Source organism: Salmo salar, chromosome 09, assembly GCF_965601325.2.
Source record: "Salmo salar chromosome 09, fSalSal1, whole genome shotgun sequence".
NCBI classification, from domain to species: domain Eukaryota; kingdom Metazoa; phylum Chordata; class Actinopteri; order Salmoniformes; family Salmonidae; genus Salmo; species Salmo salar.
This window is the reverse complement of record NC_138299.1, coordinates 126,471,511-126,493,615: the sequence shown is the minus strand read 5'-3', so window position 1 is coordinate 126,493,615 and position 22,105 is coordinate 126,471,511. Positions and strand designations below refer to the sequence as shown.

The 22,105-nt window shown below is 47.2% G+C and overlaps 1 protein-coding gene across 1 annotated transcript in view; it reads left to right on the top strand.

Moving 5' to 3' along the window:
* Positions 1 to 22,105, top strand: part of dpf1 (double PHD fingers 1) — a 46,301-nt gene that overhangs the window by 10,943 nt on the left and 13,253 nt on the right. The window contains exons 2-8 of the mRNA XM_014213966.3: positions 8,659 to 8,688; positions 9,233 to 9,393; positions 10,922 to 11,029; positions 11,395 to 11,522; positions 13,464 to 13,559; positions 14,953 to 15,031; positions 15,527 to 15,658. Coding sequence (XP_014069441.2) covers positions 8,659 to 8,688; positions 9,233 to 9,393; positions 10,922 to 11,029; positions 11,395 to 11,522; positions 13,464 to 13,559; positions 14,953 to 15,031; positions 15,527 to 15,658 — 734 coding nt within the window. The remainder of the gene's footprint in view (positions 1 to 8,658; positions 8,689 to 9,232; positions 9,394 to 10,921; positions 11,030 to 11,394; positions 11,523 to 13,463; positions 13,560 to 14,952; positions 15,032 to 15,526; positions 15,659 to 22,105) is intronic.

Below are 22,105 nucleotides of genomic sequence, written 5' to 3'. Positions count from 1 at the left end.
GAGAGTGTAAAATTTAAAAAAATAAAAATGTTGGGGAGTTTGGGTGAATGCAATACATACAGTGAGGGAAAAAAGTATTTGATCCCCTGCTGATTTTGTACGTTTGCCCACTGACAAAGAAATGATCAGTCTATAATTTTAATGGTAGGTTTATTTCAACAGTGAGAGATAGAATAACTACAAAAGAATCCAGAAAAACGCATGTCAAAAATGTTATAAATTGATTTGCATTTTAATGAGGGAAATAAGTATTTGACCCCTCTGCAAAACATGACTTAGTACTTGGTGGCAAAACCCTTGTTGGCAATCACAGAGGTCAGGCGTTTCTTGTAGTTGGCCACCAGGTTTGCACACATCTCATGAGGGATTTTTTCCCACTCCTCTTTGCAGATCTTCTCCAAGTCATTAAGGTTTCGAGGCTGACATTTGGCAACTCGAACCTTCAGCTCCCTCCACAGATTTTCTATGGGATTAAGGTCTGGAGACTGGCTAGGCCACTCCAGGACCTTAATGTGCTTCTTCTTGAGCCACTCCTTTGTTGCCTTGGCCGTGTGTTTTGGGTCATTGTCATACTGGAATACCCATCCACGACCCATTTTCAATGCCCTGGCTGAGGGAAGGAGGTTCTCACCCAAGATTTGACGGTACATGGCCCCGTCCATTGTCCCTTTGATGCGGTGAAGTTGTCCTGTCCCCTTAGCAGAAAAACACCCCTAAAGCATAATGTTTCCACCTCCATGTTTGACGGTGGGGATGGTGTTCTTGGGGTCATAGGCAGCATTCCTCCTCCTCCAAACACGGCGAGTTGAGTTGATGCCAAAGAGCTCCATTTTGGTCTCATCTGACCACAACACTTTCACCTAGTTGTCCTCTGAATCATTCAGATGTTCATTGGCAAACTTCAGACGGGCATGTATATGTGCTTTCTTGAGCAGGGGGACCTTGCGGGCGCTGCAGGATTTCAGTCCTTCACGGCGTAGTGTGTTACCAATTGTTTTCTTGGTGACTATGGTCCCAGCTGCCTTGAGATCATTGACAAGATCCTCCTGTTTAGTTCTGGGTTGATTCCTCACCGTTCTCATGATCAATGCAACTCCACGAGGTGAGATCTTGCAAGGAGCCCCAGGCCGAGGGAGATTGACAGTTATTTTGTGTTTCTTCCATTTGCGAATAATCGCACCAACTGTTGTCACCGTCTCACCAAGCTGCTTGGCGATGGTCTTGCAGCCAATTCCAGCCTTGTGTAGGTCGACAATCTTGTCCCTGACATCCTTGGAGAGCTCTTTGGTCTTGGCCATGGTGGAGAGTTTGGAATCTGATTGATTGATTGCTTCTGTGGACAGGTGTCTTTTATACAGGTAACAAACTGAGATTAGGAGCACTCCCTTTAAGAATGTGCTCCTAATCTCAGCTCGTTACCTGTATAAAAGACACCTGGGAGCCAGAAATCTTTTTGATTGAGAGGAGGTCAAATACTTATTTCCCTCATTAAAATGCAAATCAATTTATAACATTTTTGACATGCGTTTTTCTGGATTTTTTTGTTGTTATTCTGTCTCTCACTGTTCAAATAAACCTACCATTAAAATTATAGACTGATCATTTCTTTGTCAATGGGCAAACGTACAAAATCAGCAGGGGATCAAATATTTTTTTCCCTCACTGTACAAGCTATAATAGATTATGTTTGGATGGAATTATTATCTTTCCTGTACCACGCATTACATTTCTTTGCCCTCACCTGGTTTGATAATACAGCTATGTATGTATTTTCTAGAGTGTGTACATGTCTGCCCTCATTTTCAGGGTCTGGTTGGGCGTGTGAGGCAGTGGCTGGGTTTGGTCTCTGTGCTGTTCAGTTCTGGGCTGTTCTCCTCACTACACCAGGCCTATAGCTTTACATCTCCTAGTCTTCATCTGCACAGAAATCTACTGAGAGTACTGAGAGACCAAGAAAAGGCAGTCACATCTGTAGAGGGGGAAAAAAACGAAAAAGATAAATCATTTCTCTGGGTACTGAGAAAGAGAGGGGGGGTGGAAGAGAGATGGAGGGGGGAGGAGGAAGAGTGATGGAGGGGGAGAGGAGGAGGGGGTTGAATGGTTAAGGGTATTATTTGATAGTGTGTGGGGGGATGGGTACACAGATTGCCTTTCCTCCACCAGGCAAGGCAGAGCCTGCCTCACACTGCTGTGCTGTGTGGACCAGAGCAGTAAAGCATCAGTACTGAAGGCCTATGGCCATGGTCAGATGACTAGACTACGGAGGCTGTTCACCACACTGCTGACTTCACACACACACAGGTCTACACACAGGTCTGCACACCTGCCTGGCACACCTGGCCAACTCAGCGTAGGCCATCTTCACACACACACACACACACACACACACACACACACACACACACACACACACACACACACACACACACACACACACACACACACACACACACACACACACACACACACACACACACACACACACACACACACATACATATATATACTATACACACGCACACCAGAGGAATACAATATGTCTGTCATAGACTATGCATAAAGAGCAGACCGACCCTCCACACAACCCACTCCCCCATGTGTGTGTGTGTGTAGGATATATTGGGACTACTACACCTAATGATAGCAGGTTCAAACCTCATGATAGATATAGTGCTTTAACGAAAATATGATTTAGTGTACGTAGATGTCTCCTGAAGGACTACTCCTTGATAATCCATTAGTTAAATACCATATAATTTCTCTTGCAGGGTCATTATGTATACATCCCCTTATTAACCGAGTTAGAAATCACCATTAGAAAGTAATCCCTTTTCCTAATTGCATTTTGCAATTGTAGCTTGGTTTTGTTATGGTGAGGATTCATTTTCCAATGACCTGACTTTCCCTCTAGGTGGAGCCCTCTGTTTCTCTTTCATTCAAGCCACTGCTAATTGAGGCTAATTGGAGAGTGGTCAGGGGTTGGAGTTTTTGGCACTGTGGTTAGGAAATTGCGGTCGTAGCATGTACCGTGTGTAGATTTGTCATTCTGTGGACTGCAGTTTATTGCGCTTGCTTCCAATGCCTTATATAGTGGGTTATAGAGGGGGTTATGGTGGGGGTTGCGCTATCTTGGAGGGTTGTATGTTTGCCTGTGTGTGTGTGTGCATGTGTGTGTGTGTGTGTGTGTGTGTGTGTGTGTGTGTTTGTTTTAGTGGGTGCGCTCCCAGCCATATGCTTCTCTCTTTGCTCTGCTTTTGTTTGGACCAATCACTCCCCTCTGTTTGCCTGGTGTCGAGACGCTCTGTGGGTTTAAGACTGTTAAAAAGGCACTTGATGCTCCAGGCTTTTTCCTATTTTCTCCTCCTTTGTGTGTTTTTGTGCGTGTTTGTGTCTGTTTTTTATTTCTGGTTTTATCTGGGGCTCTGATTGTGAAGGGCTGCTGCTGTATGGTCATCTCACACTGTCCACCTTATCTAGCGGTGCTGTACTCCGCCTGTTTAGAATCACACTGTCCACCTTATCTAGCGGTGCTGTACTCCGCCTGTTTAGAATCACACTGTCCACCTTATCTAGCGGTGCTGTACTCCGCCTGTTTAGAATCACACTGTCCACCTTATCTAGCGGTGCTGTACTCCGCCTGTTTAGAATCACACTGTCCACCTTATCTAGCGGTGCTGTACTCCGCCTGTTTAGAATCACACTGTCCACCTTATCTAGCGGTGCTGTACTCCGCCTGTTTAGAATCACATTGGCCGCAGAGTTATGCTGCTGAAATAGGTTCCCTCTCCCCCACTAGGTGAAACATAGCATGGCCTTTCCTGTCCAACTCTGACTGCCTCACAGAGTCCCTGCTAAGACCCTGGAGCTGAAATCAGGCCAGACCACCAGCAGAGGCCCTCAGCTCCTCCAGGTTGTAGTAGGCCACTAGTAGAGGCCCTCAGCTCCTCCAGGTTGTAGTAGGCCACGAGTAGAGGCCCTCAGCTCCTCCAGGTTGTAGTAGGCCACTAGTAGAGGCCCTCAGCTCCTCCAGGTTGTAGTAGGCCACTAGCAGAGGCCCTCAGCTCCTCCAGGTTGTAGTAGGCCACTAGTAGAGGACCTCAGCTCCTCCAGGTTGTAGTAGGCCACTAGCAGAGGCCCTCAGCTCCTCCATGTTGTAGTAGGCCACTAGTAGAGGCCCTCAGCTCCTCCAGGTTGTAGTAGGCCACTAGTAGAGGCCCTCAGCTCCTCCATATTGTAGTAGGCCACTAGTAGAGGCCCTCAGCTCCGCCAGGTTGTAGTAGGCCACTAGTAGAGGCCCTCAGCTCCTCCATGTTGTAGTAGGCCACTAGTAGAGGCCCTCTGCTCCTCCATGTTGTAGTAGGCCACTAGTAGAGGCCCTCAGCTCCTCCATGTTGTAGTAGGCCACTAGTAGAGGTCCTCCGCTTCTCCATGTTGTAGTAGGCCACTAGTAGAGGCCCTCAGCTCCTCCAGGTTGTAGTAGGCCACTAGCAGAGGCCCTCAGCTCCTCCAGGTTGTAGTAGGCCACTAGTAGAGGCCCTCAGCTCCTCCAGGTTGTAGTAGGCCACTAGCAGAGGCCCTCAGCTCCTCCAGGTTGTAGTAGGCCACTAGTAGAGGCCCTCAGCTCCTCCAGGTTGTAGTAGGCCACTAGTAGAGGCCCTCAGCTCCTCCATGTTGTAGTAGGCCACTAGTAGAGGCCCTCAGCTCCTCCATGTTGTAGTAGGCCACTAGTAGAGGCCCTCCGCTTCTCCATGTTGTAGTAGGCCACTAGTAGAGGCCCTCAGCTCCTCCAGGTTGTAGTAGGCCACTAGCAGAGGCCCTCAGCTCCTCCAGGTTGTAGTAGGCCACTAGTAGAGGCCCTCAGCTTCTCCAGGTTGTAGTAGGCCACTAGTAGAGGCCCTCAGCTCCTCCAGGTTGTAGTAGGCCACTAGTAGAGGACCTCAGCTCCTCCAGGTTGTAGTAGGCCACTAGTAGAGGCCCTCAGCTCCTCCAGGTTGTAGTAGGCCACTAGTAGAGGCCCTCAGCTCCTCCAGGTTGTAGTAGGCCACTAGTAGAGGCCCTCAGCTCCTCCAGGTTGTAGTAGACCACTAGTAGAGGGACTCTCTGGATGCTGACGGTGGTCAGGATAGAGAAGCTTGGTCATGTCTGTCTCTGCCTGGTTTCCCTGGTGATGTGGTATATACTCAGCTCTCCCAGCCTAGCATCCACTAACCCAAAATTGTTTTTTTTGAAGCCTTCAAGGGCAAACAGCCGCGGCGTAATGTAATGAGATTTCAGGCAGAAGCGACCAGACTGAAAGCAGCCATTTTCTACAGCTGTCAACTTCTTATTGAAAGGGGGCGACTTATTCCGATAGCTCGAATGGCAGCACCAGGGTGACGGGTGGGGGAGGGGCTGCATTTGGGAGTGAGGGGGGGGGGGGGGGGGTCGAGACGGATGGGCATGGGTGCAGTGGAAGGAGGGACGTAAGGGGGAGGGGGGAACCTCCGGGGTTAAAGCTGCTTTGCATTTTGAATGTGTTTTTCTCCTCTTACCCCGTTGCATCACCATCCCTCTGCAACAGAACAGTGCAGCCTTTCAGCCCAAGCCTATTTCCAAATCACATACTTAATATTTTAAAAGCTGGGTGTATAGGTTTGCGTGCGTCTGCCCGTCCTTCTGCCTCTTTGCATTTAGGAGTATTTATTATTTTCCCCAGCCAGCTTATCCACGAGGTTTGTCTGAAGGTGAAGATTGATGGGAAACATTGTCTGTGTTGTCATCTTCAAGATTGACATGTATCTAGTGATTACACCCATACTCCCACCACACTTTCCACCGTCATCAAAGCTATGCTGTAGAATGCCAACAGTACAGTAGAACTCCCAGTATGTCAAGAGTATAATACTTCCATACACAGCAACATTTCTAGCCTTGTTCCTCATGACCCCACCCATCCAACACCACTCAGCCTCAGTTGAACTGATTTCCCTGCTACCACCACCATAGCTAACCTTCGTCCTAAATGTCACACTATTCCCTATACTGTAGAGTGTACTACTTGGATCTGATCGAAAGCAGTGCACTATTATGCAATAGGGGATTGGGATATAGTCTAAATCCCTCAGCCTTATTGCAGTTCCTCCCTGCTGTGTGTCACATTTGGTTCTCTGGTATCCGGGCCTCCTCTCATCCCATAGAAAGCACTGGTGGGTGACCATAGGTTGGACTGCCAGGGAGGGAAGGGGGTCACAACATATCCCTTTTAATGCCCAGCCAGAACATCTCTCATCCCCAGTGCAGAGGTCGCGTCTGATGGTATAGTATGGAGTGTGAGGTGTAGCCAGTCCCAATGTTCTGTCTTGTCTGTTACACTGACATTTTTGCTATATTTACTACTGTATTGATGACAAATGTATGTACTTTATAGCAGTATACTATATGGTTAGGATTGGATGTACTGTATACTGTATGGTTGCGAATCTACAGTTGAAGTCGGAAGTTTACATACACCTTAGCCAAATACATTTAAACTCAGTTTTTCACAATTCCTGACATTTAATCCTAGTAAAAAAGTCCCTGTTTTAGGTCAGTTAGGATCACCACTTTATTTTAAGAATGTGAAATGCCAGAATAATAGTAGAGAGAATTATTTATTTCATCACATTCCCAGTGGGTCAGAAGTTTAAATACACTCAATTAGTATTTAGTAGCATTGCCTTTAAATTGTTTAACTTGGGTCAAACGTTTCGGGTAGCCTTCCACAAGCTTCCCACAATAAGTTGGGTGAATTTTGGCCCATTCCTCCTGACAGAGCTGGTGTAACTGAGTCAGGTTTGTAGGCCTCCTTGCTCGCAAATGCTTTTTCAGTTCTGCCCACAAATTGTCTATGGGATTGAGGTCAGGGCTTTGTGATGGCCACTCCAATACCTTGACTTTGTTGTCCTTAAGCCATTTTGAAACAACTTTGGAAGTATGCTTGGGGTCATTGTCCATTTGAAAGACCCATTTGCGACCAAGCTTTAACTTCCTGACGGATGTCTTGAGATGTTGCTTCAATATATCCACATAATTTTCCCTCCTCATGATGTCATCTATTTTGTGAAGTGCACCAGTCCCTCCTGCAGCAAAGCACCCCCACAACATGATGCTGCCACCCCCGTGCTTCACGGTTGGGATGGTGTTCTTCGGCTTGCAAGCCTCCCCCTTTTTCCTCCAAACATAATGATGGTCATTATGGTCAAACAGTTCTATTGTTGTTTCGTCAATACCAGAGGACATTTCTCCAAAAAGTACGATCTTTGTCGGCATGTGCAGTTACAAACCGTAGTCTGGCTTTTTTTATGGTGGTTTTGGAGCAGTGGCTTCTTCCTTGCTGAGAGGCCTTTCAGGTTATGTCGATATAGGACTCGTTTTACTGTGGATATAGATACTTTTGTACCTGTTTCCTCCAGCATCATCACAAGGTCCTTTGCTGTTGTTCTGGGATTGATTTGCACTTTTCGCACCAAAGTATATTATATTAATCTCTAGGACACAGTCTCCTTCGTGAGCGGTATGACGGCTGCGTGGTCCCATGGTGTTTATACTTGCGTACTATTGTTTGTACAGATGAATGTGGTACCTTCAGGTGTTTGGAAATTGTTCCCAAGGATGAACCAGACTTCTGGAGGTCTACAATTTGTTTTCTGAGGTCTTGGCTGATTTCTTTTGATTTTCCCATGATGTCAAGCAAAGAGGCACTGAGTTTGAAGGTAGGCCTTGAAATACATCCACAGGTACACCTCCAATTGACTGAAATTATGTCAATTAGCCTATCAGAAGCTTCTAAAGTCATGACATCATTTTCTGGAATTTTCCAAGCTGTTTAAAGGCACAGTCAACGTAGTGTATGTACATTTCTGACCCACTGGAATTGTGATACAGTGAATTATAAGTGAAATAATCTGTCTGTAAACAATTGTTGTAAAAATGACTTGTGTCATGCACAAAGTCGATGTCCTAACCGACTTGCCAAAACTATAGTTTGTTAACAAGAAATTTGTGGAGTGGTTGAAAAACGAGTTTTAATGACTCCAACCTAAGTGTATGTAAGCTTCCGACTTCAACTGTATGTTTTCACAGTATACTCTATAGTTGCAATTTTATATATTGTACAGGTGTAGCATCTAAATTTGATCACTCTTTGGTTGCTGAGGATTATAGATGAGCTCCATGATTTACATACATTCACTGAAAACCCACACGTACACACGGTTATATTAACAGTATTGTACTTTTCATCTAGCCTCATTTTGACCGGTTAATAGCCTAACCACCGATCAAGCAACATTCTGGATTAAACGTTCAAATCCTGTTGTTGAAGGATTATTTTGCTGCGACAATATAGGTCAAATTAAGATCCTACATCTGTATAGTATACTGTATGGATAATGATCCAATGAACTACAGTACATATACTGTGATCTTATATGCTTTCTACTGTAAAATGTATGGTTGGGATCCTATATACTGTGTACTGTATGAACAATATGCTTTATGTCTGCCATGGCTGGCAACCTTGGTGTTGTGACTGTGTTAGAGAAGCACCAGGAATAAAATAGGATGATGAGGAGGAGAGGAGAAGAGGAGAGGAGAGGAGGAAGGCAGTGACTCACAGTGTCCCTCTATCTCTGTTCACAGGCAATCTGGAGGAACAGTCATTAAGAACAGGTAGGGAGGAGGGGAGGAGGGATAAGGGTGGGAGGTGGGTGCACAAGATAACAGACTAAATAAACTTTACAGGATACACTCTTACCCACGTTCACATGTACTACATAGACTTGCATTCATTTACAGTACAGATATATATATACACATTACTCTAGCATTAAGCACCCACACGTATAACTATACACACACACAGACGTTATGTGATGTCTGGGAGGGAACAGTCTATTCTACCTCATCTGGCGATGCTGATAGCCTCTCTGTTCACACATTCAGAGCACTGTGTGTGTGTGTGCATGTGCGTGCGTGCGTGTGTCACTACTGATGAGCCTCTACATGCCCTGGCACAACACATCCCAGGCCCTCTGAGAAAACCACAGCCAGACACACAGAGAGAGACAGAGGAATGATACTGTACTTTGGAAAAACATGTATTTTCTCACTGTAGAGTGGGCATTATGCAATGTTGATCTGTGGGTCCTCAAATGACCTAGGTTAACAGGGCTCTGTGTCTCTGTCTTGCCTCCCTGTGCCCGCTGTGTGCCAGTCTGGGCGAGGAGTTCTACAGAGAGGCCATCGAGCACTGCCGTAGCTACAATGCCCGCCTGTGTGCTGAGCGCTCCATGCGCCTGCCCTTCCTGGACTCCCAGACCGGCGTGGCACAGAGCAACTGCTACATCTGGATGGAGAAGAACCACCGTGGCCCAGGTGTGTGGGTGTGTGTGTAAGGCCTGTGCTTGCCTATGTGTGTTTACGTGTGTGTGTGTGCTTATGCTTGTGTGTCAGTTCTAGGCTGCGTGTGTGTGTTCATGGAAAACATGTTAGTGTGTGTTCCAATGCATGTAGCCCTGTAATAAAACACAGGGTAAGAGGCAGCATAAGGAGGTATGAGGAGGTATGAGGAGGTATGAGGCCTGGGGTAGGGAGGTCTGGAACACATCTTTGGTTCACCTCTGCTCTCAGCAGCCCTTTGGCCTCTTTGTTGTTCTCCCCTCTCCTCCCTCTCTCTTTCTTTCTCTCTCCCCCTCTCTCACTCCCCTGGATAGTATCAGTGTGTCTGTGTGTTTCACAGGAGTGTGTGTCTGTTTGTTTCACAGGAGTGTGTGTCTGTGTGTTTCACAGGAGTGTGTGTCTGTGTGTTTCACAGGAGTGTGTGTCTGTGTGTTTCACAGGAGTGTGTGTCTGTGTGCTTCACAGGAGTGTGTGTCTGTTTGTTTCACAGGAGTGTGTGTCTGTGTGCTTCACAGGAGTGTGTGTCTGTGTGTTTCACAGGAGTGTGTGTCTGTGTGTTTCACAGGAGTGTGTGTCTGTGTGTTTCACAGGAGTGTGTGTCTGTGTGCTTCACAGGAGTGTGTGTCTGTTTGTTTCACAGGAGTGTGTGTCTGTGTGTTTCAGAGGAGTGTGTGTCTGTGTGTTTCAGAGGAGTGTATGTCTGTGTGTTTCACAGGAGTGTGTGTCTGTGTGCTTCACAGGAGTGTGTGTCTGTGTGCTTCACAGGAGTGTGTGTCTGTGTTCTTCACAGGAGTGTGTGTCTGTGTGCTTCACAGGAGTGTGTGTCTGTTTGTTTCACAGGAGTGTGTGTCTGTGTGTTTCACAGGAGTGTGTGTCTGTGTGTTTCACAGGAGTGTGTGTCTGTGTGTTTCACAGGAGGTTGGTGGCACCTTATTTGGGGAGGACGGGTTCGTGGTAATGGCTGGAGCCCTAATCAGTGGAATGGTATAAAATACATCAGACACATGGTTGCCATGGTTATCAGGTGTTTGATGCCATTCCATTTGCTCCGTTCCAGACATTATTTTGAGCTGTCCTCCCCTCAGCAACCTCCACTGGTGTGTGTGTGTGTGTGTGTGTGTGTGTGTGTGTGTGTGTGTGTGTGTGTGTGTGTGTGTGTGTGTGTGTGTGTGTGTGTGTGTGTGTGTGTGTGTGTGTGTGTGTACAGTATGCCTCAGAGTTTTGAGTTTGTTGTGTATTTTGAGTGTGCGTGAGTGAGACTGTGTTGTTTTTACTGACATAAAAGACCGATAGAGGTATTGATTTGTCAAGCAAATAAACCTCAACCAAAGAATTATGTTTGCACCAAAAAATATCTATATTTTTGAAGTGGATATAAAATGATATTCACCCACAGAATCATTGCAAGTAGACAACATCATCGCCTTCACTCCTTCATCATAGCTGAGTCTGCATTAGCAGCTTTTCACATGACTTCATTCCTTTGGCGTTGTTTGGCCCCCAGGTTTGGCCCCAGGACAGTTGTATACTTACCCTGCCCGCTGCTGGCGCAAGAAGAGACGGCTAAACATTCTGGAGGACCCGCGCCTCGGACCCATCGAGTTTAAGATCGGTACGAGACAGACAGGAAAACTAGGAAAGGAGGATGGGGGGGGGGGGGCTGTAGAAGGACAGAGAAAAGCCTCTGTACAGCACAGGAGGCTGGTGGCACCTTCATTGGGGAGGACTGCCTCGTGGTAATGGCTGGAGTGGAATCAGTGGAATGGTATCAATACGTCAGACATGTCGTTTCCAGGTGTTTGATGCCATTCCATCCGCTCTGTTCCAGACAGTATCATGAGCTGTTGTGTTATTCTGTCAGGGCAAAGTGATAGCTGGGGATGAATTGTAACATGTATTAGCAGGGGAAGGTTACTGTTATGTGTGTATCGGTGGGGGGTTACTAACGTACGGTATGGTGTGTGTGTGTGTGTTCAGACTACGAGGCGTCTCTGAAGAAGGAGGGGGGCTTGCCGGAGGGGCCGGTGTTGGAATCACTGCTCAGTGGAGAGACTCTGGACAAGAAGGTGGAGACCAAGGAAGAGGAACCTATGAGCGAGTGCCAGGTAAGAGGAGCTTAGAATCACTCATGGTGGCCCGCACACACACACACACACACACACACACACACACACACACACACACACACACACACACACACACACACACACACACACACACACACACACACACACACACACACACACACACACACACACACATGCACGCGCAAGTTCTAGTTTCCATCTCTCATGCTGTCTCCGAGCCTGCTGACGTGTTCCTCTAGCTCTTCACCTTGGAGATGCTGTGTAGTTTCTTTCTTCTCGTCTCTCTCTCTCTCCTCTCTCTCTCTCCTCTCTCTCTCCTATCTCTCCTATCTCTCCTCGTCCTCTCTCTCTTCTCTCTCTCTCCTCTCTCTTCTCGTCTCTCTCTCTCTCTCTCTCCTCTCTCTCTCTCCTCTCTCTCTCCTCTCTCTCTCCTATCTCTCCTCGTCCTCTCTCTCTTCTCTCTCTCTCCTCTCTCTTCTCTCTCTCTCCTCTCCCTCTCCTCTCTCTCTCCTCTCTCTCTCTCTCCTCTCTCTCTCTCTCCTCTCTCTCTCTCTCTCCTCTCTCTCTCTCCTCTCTCTCTGTCCTCTCTCTGTCCTCTCTCCTCTCTCTCTCTCCTCTCTCTCTCTCTCTCTCCTCTCTCTCCTCTCTCTTTCTCCTCTCTCTCTCTCTCTCTCTCTCTCTCTCTCTCTCTCTCTCTCCCTCCCTCCCTCCTTCTCATGGCTCTGTCTGTAGTATCAGGGACTCTGGTTGGCAGGGACACATCCCCTGCATCCATGACACACCCCCACTGGCAGAGTTCCTCTCCTCCTCCCCAGATAACGTGTGTGTTTTGGACAGAGACTGTGTGAGTGTGTGTTTAGGAGGGAGAGAGAGAGAGCGCTGATGTCTGTGTTTCTGAATCTGTGTGTGTGTGTGTGCCTGCTTCCTCTTCCGGATGAGCTGTCATCTCCTGTGTGTCTCCAGTCCCTACCCCACCTGCTCCAGACGTGACAGTCTTCCTTCCCTAAGGTCGACAATTAGCCAATTAGCACTTCAATAAATGGCCCACACAGCAAGCCCGGGGGTCCGCTGGTGTAGGCCTCTGACCCTGGGCCTCGCCTAGCTCCTGTACCCAGCAGGAAGCTAACACAGGAGGGCTTTGGCTTCCTCTTCCATTACAGCTTCTCTCCATATGCTCCTTTTAGAGTTTGTTCTTTTGTCACTTGTGACACTTGTTTTATTGTCACCTCTCTTTGTTATTTGTCAAGGATACTTTCACAGACCCATGTGTTGTACTTTCTATTTGCAGAATATGTTGATACTTTTTGCCGTTGAGAGGAAGTGTTTCTAGGAGTGAATGAATAATAGCAGTGTTCTCCTGGTCACTAGTAGTTGAAATGGGGGGGGGGGGGGGCACCCTTACTGGTCTAATTTATTGATTGTCCTGTGGACTTACTTTCTCTGTGTCTCTCTCTCTCTGTATCTCTCTCTCTCTCTCTCTCTCTCTCTGTATCTTTCTCTCTGTATCTCTCTCTGTATCTCTCTCTCTCTCTGTGTATCTCTCTCTGTGTATCTCTCTTTCTCTCTCTGTGTATCTCTCTCTCTGGGTATCTCTCTCTGTGTGTGTATCTCTCTCTCTCTCTCTCTCTCTCTCTCTCTCTCTCTCTCTCTCTTTCTCTCTGTATATCTCTCTCTGTGTATCTTTCTCCCTCTCTCTCTCTGTGTATCTCTCTCTCTGTGTATCTCTCTATTTGTTCTTGTCCCATGTATGACCTGGTCCCTGTTTTATTGTACTGTTATCCAGTTGCAGCACCAGGAATTCACTGGGGTAGCTGCACATTCTTTATTGGGGGGCTAGTAGAGGTGCTAGGCTTATTTTTGAGGGTGCTTCAGCACCGGCAAGCCCCTCCCTGGAGCTCCTCCCTGCTGATATCTCGTCTGAGCTGCTCCTCTGATGTTCTGGTATGTCTTCTGCTTCAGAAGCTGCTGGTCGGTGATTTCCCCCATGAACTGGAAGCGGAGGAGATGGAAGAGGACGTCCCCAAACGCAAGAACCGCAAGAACCGCGAAGGACGGGTAAGACAAGGGAAACGCACAGGAAGTTACAGCCATCTACTGTACCTGTATGTGGTCACTGCATAGGGCAACATGTTCCTCTCGCAAATACACAAGTTCTATGAGTTAATGCACATTTTACATAAATGGGAGATCTGAAACTTCCGCTTCCAATTGCATTGCATGTAGTGCGTATCCATGTGTATACCAAAACTGGTTCAACTAAACTTCCTTCTCACATTTTTCTCATATTGTAATTTCACTCCTCCTGTCTATTTGAAAAGTTACTGTATTTGAAATGTTACTGTATTTGAAATGTTACTGTATTTGAAATGTTACTGTATTTGAAATGTTACTGTATTTGAAATGCTACTTGAATTTCACCTATCCTCTCTTTTCTCTTTCAACTTCCCGTTAGCACTTTGTTATTTATCAAGAGAAGTAACTTATAGAAAAAACATTTCATGGAGGTAAAACAGCTGATCCATTCCCCTGAATGAGACAGTTACAGGCTTCCTCCCTCCATCCAGTTCCCTTCACATTTCACAGAGCTAGCTGACTCTCTTGTCTAGTACGTTGGACCCACTGCGAGTTATGCAAACTCCAGCCTCTCAAGTGGTGCTATCAATTCCTCATGGAAGCCCTCTCTCTCTCCTCCTGCTGGACTGAGATGGTGAGGGGAAGCATCGGCAACTCCTTAATCCATTCTAGCTCCTCTCCTCTGCTCTGGCTGGCTCTCTTCTCTCCTCTTCTGTTCTCTTCTCTTCTCCTTCCAGCTCCTCTCTCCTGCCTGCTCCTCTTCTCTCAGGCAGTCAGCGGTACAGTAGCAGCCGTGCACTGAGTACCAAGAAGCCATCATTTATTTTCCCTCTCAGCTTTAAAGATAAAACAGATTCGCATTCATATCGCAGTTCACTATACTCAATTCGTACATTTTGGGAGGGAGGGTGGAAACAAGTTGTTATTGCAAGTGTATTAGTAGTGTATGAATTGTCATGTGGGCATTAGATACAGGACATTGTATGCACAGTATTTCGACATGCAGTGAGTTATCAGATCACGTACATGGATGCATTCTAAGTAACTCTTACTAGACGAGAAAGGCATCTCTCTCTCTCCGTCCTGTGTGAAGCCTCGCTGCAGGCTGTAAGACTGTATCTGTCATCCAAACAGCCACGTTGTTAATTGGAGCTTGAAGTTCCCTGGTAGGTGTCATCAACCCTGCCTGTCTGAGGAAAGAGTGATTAGAGTGAGGGGGGGGGCACCTGTTAAAGTAGCAGATGATTATGGTGGTGTGTGTGTGTGTGTGTGTGTGTGTGTGTGTGTGTGTGTGTGTGTGTGTGTGTGTGTGTGTGTGTGTGTGTGTGTGTGTGTGTGTGTGAACTCCGTTCACCCGTCTGTGTTCTCGTTGCAGGCCTGTGGTGTAGGGGGTATGAGGAAGAGACAAGAACCCAGCACCATTGAGGACAGGGACAAGCCGTACGTCTGTGACAGTGAGTATCACACACGCGCACGTAAACACACACACACACTCGCGCGCGCGCACAGTCACACATACACACCATGTCTAAGAGCCATAGACAACATTCTTACTGCAGCCTAAACTACGCTGGCAAGCATATGGCTGCTGTCTCCACTCTGCACAAAGCAAGCAATTCTCTCACTGCCAGTGTTATGAGGACAACTCCTCTAGTGGGAATGAGAGCGCTGTTAAAGCTGCTAGAACAACGTTTAACGGGAACACTATAGAGCAATATATAGAGCAATATTCAAACTGAAACGGTGACATGGCATTAGCTCGTGATGGATACAGCATTCATTCATTGTGAGTATCTATTTTCAGTAGCGCACGATTGAATTCACTCATCTTTTACTGATAGATATGGCATAAGTATGTCATGCTGATTGTAATTGGGCTACATTTAGTTATGTCTCTTGATTTTGTGTGTGTGTGTGTGTGTGTGGTTGTGGTTGTGGTTGTGTTCCAGTCTGTGGGAAGCGCTATAAAAACCGCCCGGGCCTGAGCTACCACTACACTCACACACACCTAGCGGACGAGGAGGGAGAGGAGGACTCTGAGCGACACACCCTGCCCTTCCAGCGCAAGAACAACCACAAGCGTGAGTCCATGTGTTACAGTGTGTTCTACCCTGAGGCTGGCTGCTGCACTATGCCATGTGTTACAGTGTGTTCTACCCTGAGGCTGGCTGCTGCACTATGCCATGTGTTACAGTGTGTTCTACGTTCTACCCTGAGGCTGGCTGCTGCACTATGCCATGTGTTACAGCGTGCTCTACGCTCTACCCTGAGGCTGGCTGCTGCACTATGCCATGTGTTACAGTGTGTTCTACCCTGAGGCTGGCTGCTCCACTATGCCATGTGTTACAGTGTGTTCTACCCTGAGGCTGGCTGCTGCACTATGCCATGTGTTACAGTGTGTTCTACCCTGAGGCTGGCTGCTGCACTATGCCATGTGTTACAGTGTGTTCTACGTTCTACCCTGAGGCTGGCTGCTGCACTATGCCATGTGTTACAGCGTGCTCTACGTTCTACCCTGAGGCTGGCTGCTGCACTATGCCATGTGTTACAGTGTGCTCTACCCTGAGGCTGGCTGCTGCACTATGCCATGTGTTACAGTGTGTTCTACCCTGAGGCTGGCTGATGCACTATGCCATGTGTTACAGTGTGCTCTACGTTCTACCCTGAGGCTGGCTGCTGCACTATGCCATGTGTTACAGTGTGTTCTACCCTGAGGCTGGCTGCTGCACTATGCCATGTGTTACAGTGTGTTCTACCCTGAGGCTGGCTGCTGCACTATGCCATGTGTTACAGTGTGTTCTACGTTCTACCCTGAGGCTGGCTGCTGCACTATGCCATGTGTTACAGTGTGTCCTACCCTGAGGCTGGCTGCTGCACTATGCCATGTGTTACAGTGTGTTCTACCCTGAGACTGGCTGCTGCACTATGCCATGTGTTACAGTGTGTTCTACCCTGAGGCTGGCTGCTGCACTATGCCATGTGTTACAGTGTGCTCTACGTTCTACCCTGAGGCTGGCTGCTGCACTATGCCATGTGTTACAGTGTGTTCTACCCTGAGGCTGGCTGCTGCACTATGCCATGTGTTACAGTGTGTTCTACCCTGAGGCTGGCTGCTGCACTATGCCATGTGTTACAGTGTGTTCTACCCTGAGGCTGGCTGCTGCACTATGCCATGTGTTACAGTGTGTTCTACGTTCTACCCTGAGGCTGGCTGCTGCACTATGCCATGTGTTACAGTGTGTTCTATGCTCTACCCTGAGGCTGGCTGCTGCACTATGCCATGTGTTACAGTGTGTTCTACCCTGAGGCTGGCTGCTGCACTATGCCATGTGTTACAGTGTGTTCTACGTTCTACCCTGAGGCTGGCTGCTGCACTATGCCATGTGTTACAGTGTGTTCTACCCTGAGGCTGGCTGCTGCACTATGCCATGTGTTACAGTGTGTTCTACGTTCTACCCTGAGGCTGGCTGCTGCACTATGCCATGTGTTACAGTGTGTTCTATGCTCTACCCTGAGGCTGGCTGCTGCACTATGCCATGTGTTACAGTGTGTTCTACCCTGAGGCTGGCTGCTGCACTATGCCATGTGTTACAGTGTGTTCTACGTTCTACCCTGAGGCTGGCTGCTGCACTATGCCATGTGTTACAGTGTGTCCTACCCTGAGGCTGGCTGCTGCACTATGCCATGTGTTACAGTGTGTTCTACCCTGAGGCTGGCTGCTGCACTATGCCATGTGTTACAGTGTGTTCTACCCTGAGGCTGGCTGCTGCACTATGCCATGTGTTACAGTGTGTTCTATGCTCTACCCTGAGGCTGGCTGCTGCACTATGCCATGTGTTACAGTGTGTTCTACCCTGAGGCTGGCTGCTGCACTATGCCATGTATTACAGTGTGTTCTACGTTCTACCCTGAGGCTGGCTGCTGCACTATGCCATGTGTTTCAGTGTGTTCTACGCTCTACCCTGAGGCTGGCTGCTGCACTATGCCATGTGTTACAGTGTGTTCTACGTTCTACCCTGAGGCTGGCTGCTGCACTATGCCATGTGTTACAGTGCGCTCTACCCTGAGGCTGGCTGCTGCACTATGCCATGTGTTACAGTGTGTTCTACCCTGAGGCTGGCTGCTGCACTATGCCATGTGTTACAGTGTGTTCTACGCTCTACCCTGAGGCTGGCTACTGCACTATGCCATGTGTTACAGTGTGTTCTACCCTGAGGCTGGCTGCTGAACTATGCCATGTGTTAAAGTGTGTTCTACCCTGAGGCTGGCTGCTGCACTATGCCATGTGTTACAGTGTGTTCTACGTTCTACCCTGAGGCTGGCTGCTGCACTATGCCATGTGTTACAGTGTGTTCATTTTCTACCCTGAGGCTGGCTGCTGCACTATGCCATGTGTTACAGTGTGTTCTACCCTGAGGCTGGCTGCTGCACTATGCCATGTGTTACAGTGTGTTCTACGCTCTACCCTGAGGCTGGCTACTGCACTATGCCATGTGTTACAGTGTGTTCTACCCTGAGGCTGGCTGCTGCACTATGCCATGTGTTACAGTGTGTTCTACCCTGAGGCTGGCTGCTGCACTATGCCATGTGTTACAGTGTGTTCTACGCTCTACCCTGAGGCTGGCTACTGCACTATGCCATGTGTTACAGTGTGTTCTACCCTGAGGCTGGCTGCTGCACTATGCCATGTGTTACAGTGTGTTCTACCCTGAGGCTGGCTGCTGCACTATGCCATGTGTTACAGTGTGTTCTACGTTCTACCCTGAGGCTGGCTGCTGCACTATGCCATGTGTTACAGTGTGTTCTACCCTGAGGCTGGCTGCTGCACTATGCCATGTGTTACAGTGTGTTCTACGCTCTACCCTGAGGCTGGCTACTCCACTATGCCATGTGTTACAGCGTGCTCTACTCTCTACCCTGAGGCTGGCTGCTGCACTATGCCATGTGTTACAGTGTGCTCTACGCTCTACCCTGAGGCTGGCTACTGCACTATGCCATGTGTTACAGCGTGCTCTACGCTCTACTCTGAGGCTGACTACTGCACTATGCCATGTACCCTCCGCTCTCATGTCACGTCAGAGCAACCCAAGCTAGATGCAGTATCCTACAGAATGTTCAATGTACTAGCATTTCTGTCTCTCTGCATGCCTGTCTGTGGTTCTGTTTGTCGAGCCCGGCCCTGAATTGGACGGTGTTAATTGGCTGAGCAGGGACATTGAGAGGAAGTGTGTGGGGGGGGGTCTTTTTTGTTCCCCTCTCTCCCCCGGCCCGTTCCATGTCCGAGGCTGGTCATTTACACTGAGCAAGGTTGCATCCCAAATAGCACTTTGTAGGGAATAGGGTGTCATTTGGGACGCTGACAGAAACACACCCTGTAGTCGTCCCCACATCAATGTCCTTGTAGAAAAATACCCATTTACCTCCTGGAGTTAATTGGCTGAGTGCTAGTTTAGATTGGCCTGTCTTAGTGGATTGTCCGTCACTGGGTCCTGGTGCTGATGCTTGCGTGCTCTGTGTTGTGTGTGTGTTGTGTGTGTGTGTGTGTGTGTGTGTGTGTGTGTGTGTGTGTGTGTGTGTGTGTGTGTGTGTGTGTGTGTGTGTGTGTGTGTGTGTGTGTGTGTGTGTGCGCTGCAGTTTTAGGACTCTGCAGGGTGAAAGAGAAGACATTGGTTGCATTTGAGAGGTTTATTATCCTCCTCTCTTCTCCTCCTGCTACACACACACACACACACACACACACACACACACACACACACACACACACACACACACCCACACACTCACACTCACACTCACACACACACACACACACACACACACACACACACACACACACACACACACACACACACATACAAAACTCAATCCTCTTGTGAAATGAAAATAGAAGCCTATTGTGGGGGTGTGTGTGTGGGGGTGTTTCTATCTTATGGTTTTCCCGATATGCTAAGTGTCAAGTTGCAGATGCACCCCCTCCTTTATATTACACCATATATAATCATATTAATATGAATGGTTATAATGGGACAGGTCCATACATTATTCATGTAATATTCTTCCTAAAATATGGCTAGACTAGAGTCTGTAAGCCTGGTCCAGGCAAAGTTCAAGTAAAACTCCACCCAAAAAACTATCTTTTAGTATTTGTTTCAGTTGTCCATTGTTGATATAGTCCCAGAATGTTTTGCATGTCCGCAATCAAGTTTTCAAGACATATTTTGAAATGCAGAACTTTCAAAATGCAGAAACCCGAATGGAGTAGAAGATTTGCTGAAATCCTAAGTCTCTTTCTTCTTTTTATTTAGTTATTTTACCCCCCATCATTCTCTCCCTCTCTCCGTTTCCCATCAGTTTGATGAATGACAGATTATTCCACAAGGAGATGAGATTCTCTCTCTCCCTCTCCTCTTTCTCACAGTTTACCATGCTTTCTTTCTTTCCTTTCCCTCTTCTCTCTGACTCTCTCTCTCTCCATTTCTTTCTCTCTGCTTTTGTCTTATGATTTATCCATTGCTTGTTTTTTTCCTTCAATTTTTTATATATTTATTTCCATTGCAGGAGTGGAAGCCGATTGTTAAAATGAACTGCAGCATAAAAATTCATGGCTGCCTCTCGATTTTTTTTCTTCATAAAGTGACAGAGGCAGGGGGGGTGGGGGTGGGGGCTGGTTTTGGGCATTGATGTGACGGGGGATTGAGGAGGGGGAGAGGAGGGTGGGGTGTTGCTTTAGAGGTCGGCCCTCTGGTGTGCACCTGAAAATTGGTTTTGTGAGCAGAAAGAGTCAAGCCAGTTCTCGTTAAGTCCTCTCCCCAAAACAGAATTGAGATTCCGAGTCTGGTTTATCTGGACGGACAGACGGTCGGAGGAGTGAGAACAGGAGGGGGGATGGAGGGATGGAGGGGTGTAACATGTAATTGAGCCCTTTTGAAGGTCAGCGTCCTTTTGTTCCTGTTTTTCTTTTTCTATATTTATTTATTTAAAATTCTTTCCCAGTTTCACCTCGCTCACAAAATGGCTTCACTCGCCTTGCTCTGCCACTGTGAGAAGGAATCCTTGTGATCAGCTATAAGGACAAAATTAATTATGTATCAAACCTAAAATGGCGTCCTGGCTGTCTCTTTTCTCTTTCTCTTTTTGTCGCTCTCTCTGTCTGTCTGTGGGGTAGAATACTATATGTGGAATGAGATCTATGGAGTCTGGTGGTTGGTTCTGTTCCAGCATATTCACATGTGATGAAAGTCCTGCAGTAAGAGAGAGCGAGTGGTCTTTTTAATGAGAGTCTGGTGACAGTGACAGTGGAGGGCCTGAGCCACTGTGTCATTGTAGGGACGGCGAACGTTCAGGCAGCTGCACAGACACTATAGAAGCTTCAGTCTAGAGCGCCCAGTTCAATTGGATGTAATTGTTGCAATATTTTGTGAGTGGGCAACAGATACTATCATCCAAAATGGACAAATTGAATTATTTTGCCATATTAAATGATTTTATAATGCGCTAATGTGGACAGTTTGTGTTACTACCTTACACAAACTCACATTTACAATTGAGTGATTTTTACCTCAGATTGTTGATGTTAATATAACAGTTTATGGTCATCAAGATAAAACTAAATACATTTCTTTAAACAGATTAATATACTGAACAAAAATATAAACACAACATGTAAAGTGTTGGTCCCATGTTTCATGAGCTGAAATAATAAGATCCCATATGCACAAAAAGCTTATTTCTCTCAAATTTTGTGCACAAATTTGTTAACATCCCTGTTAGTAAACATTTCTCCTTTGCCAAGATAATCCATCCACCTGACAGGTGTGGCATATCAAGAAGCTGATTAAACAGCATGATCATTACACAGGTGCACCTTGTGCTGGGGACAATAGAAGGCCACTAAAAGGTGCAGTTTTGTCACACAACACAATGCCACAGATCTCACAAGTTTTGAGGGAGCGTGCAATTGGCATGCTGACTGCAGGAATGTCCACCAGAGCTGTTGCCAGATAATTGAATGTTCATTTCTATACCATAAGCCGCATCCAATGTCGTTTTAGATAATTTGGCAGTTCATCCAACCGGCCTGACAACCGCAGACCATGTGTAACCACGCCAGCCCAGGACCTCCACATCTGGCTTCTTCACCTGCGGGATCATCTGAGACCAGCCACCTGGACAGCTGATGAAACTGAAGAATATTTCTGTCTGTAATAAAGCCCTTTTGTAGGGGAAAACTCATTTCAATTGGCTGGGCCTGGCTCCCAAGTGGGTGAGCCTATGCCCTCCCAGGCCCACCCATGGCTGCACTCCTGCCCAGTCATGTGAAATCCATAGATTAGGGCCTAATTAATTTATTCCAATTGACTGATTTCCTTATACGAACTGTAACTCAGTCAAATCGTTGAAATTGTTGCATGTTGCATTTGATGTTTTTGTTCAGTATATATTTGGTTTGGTACCATTGATTTACTCATACGCACCTGTCCGTCGCATTATTTAAAACGCAGTTGTGAAATTCAAACTCAAATGGCAAG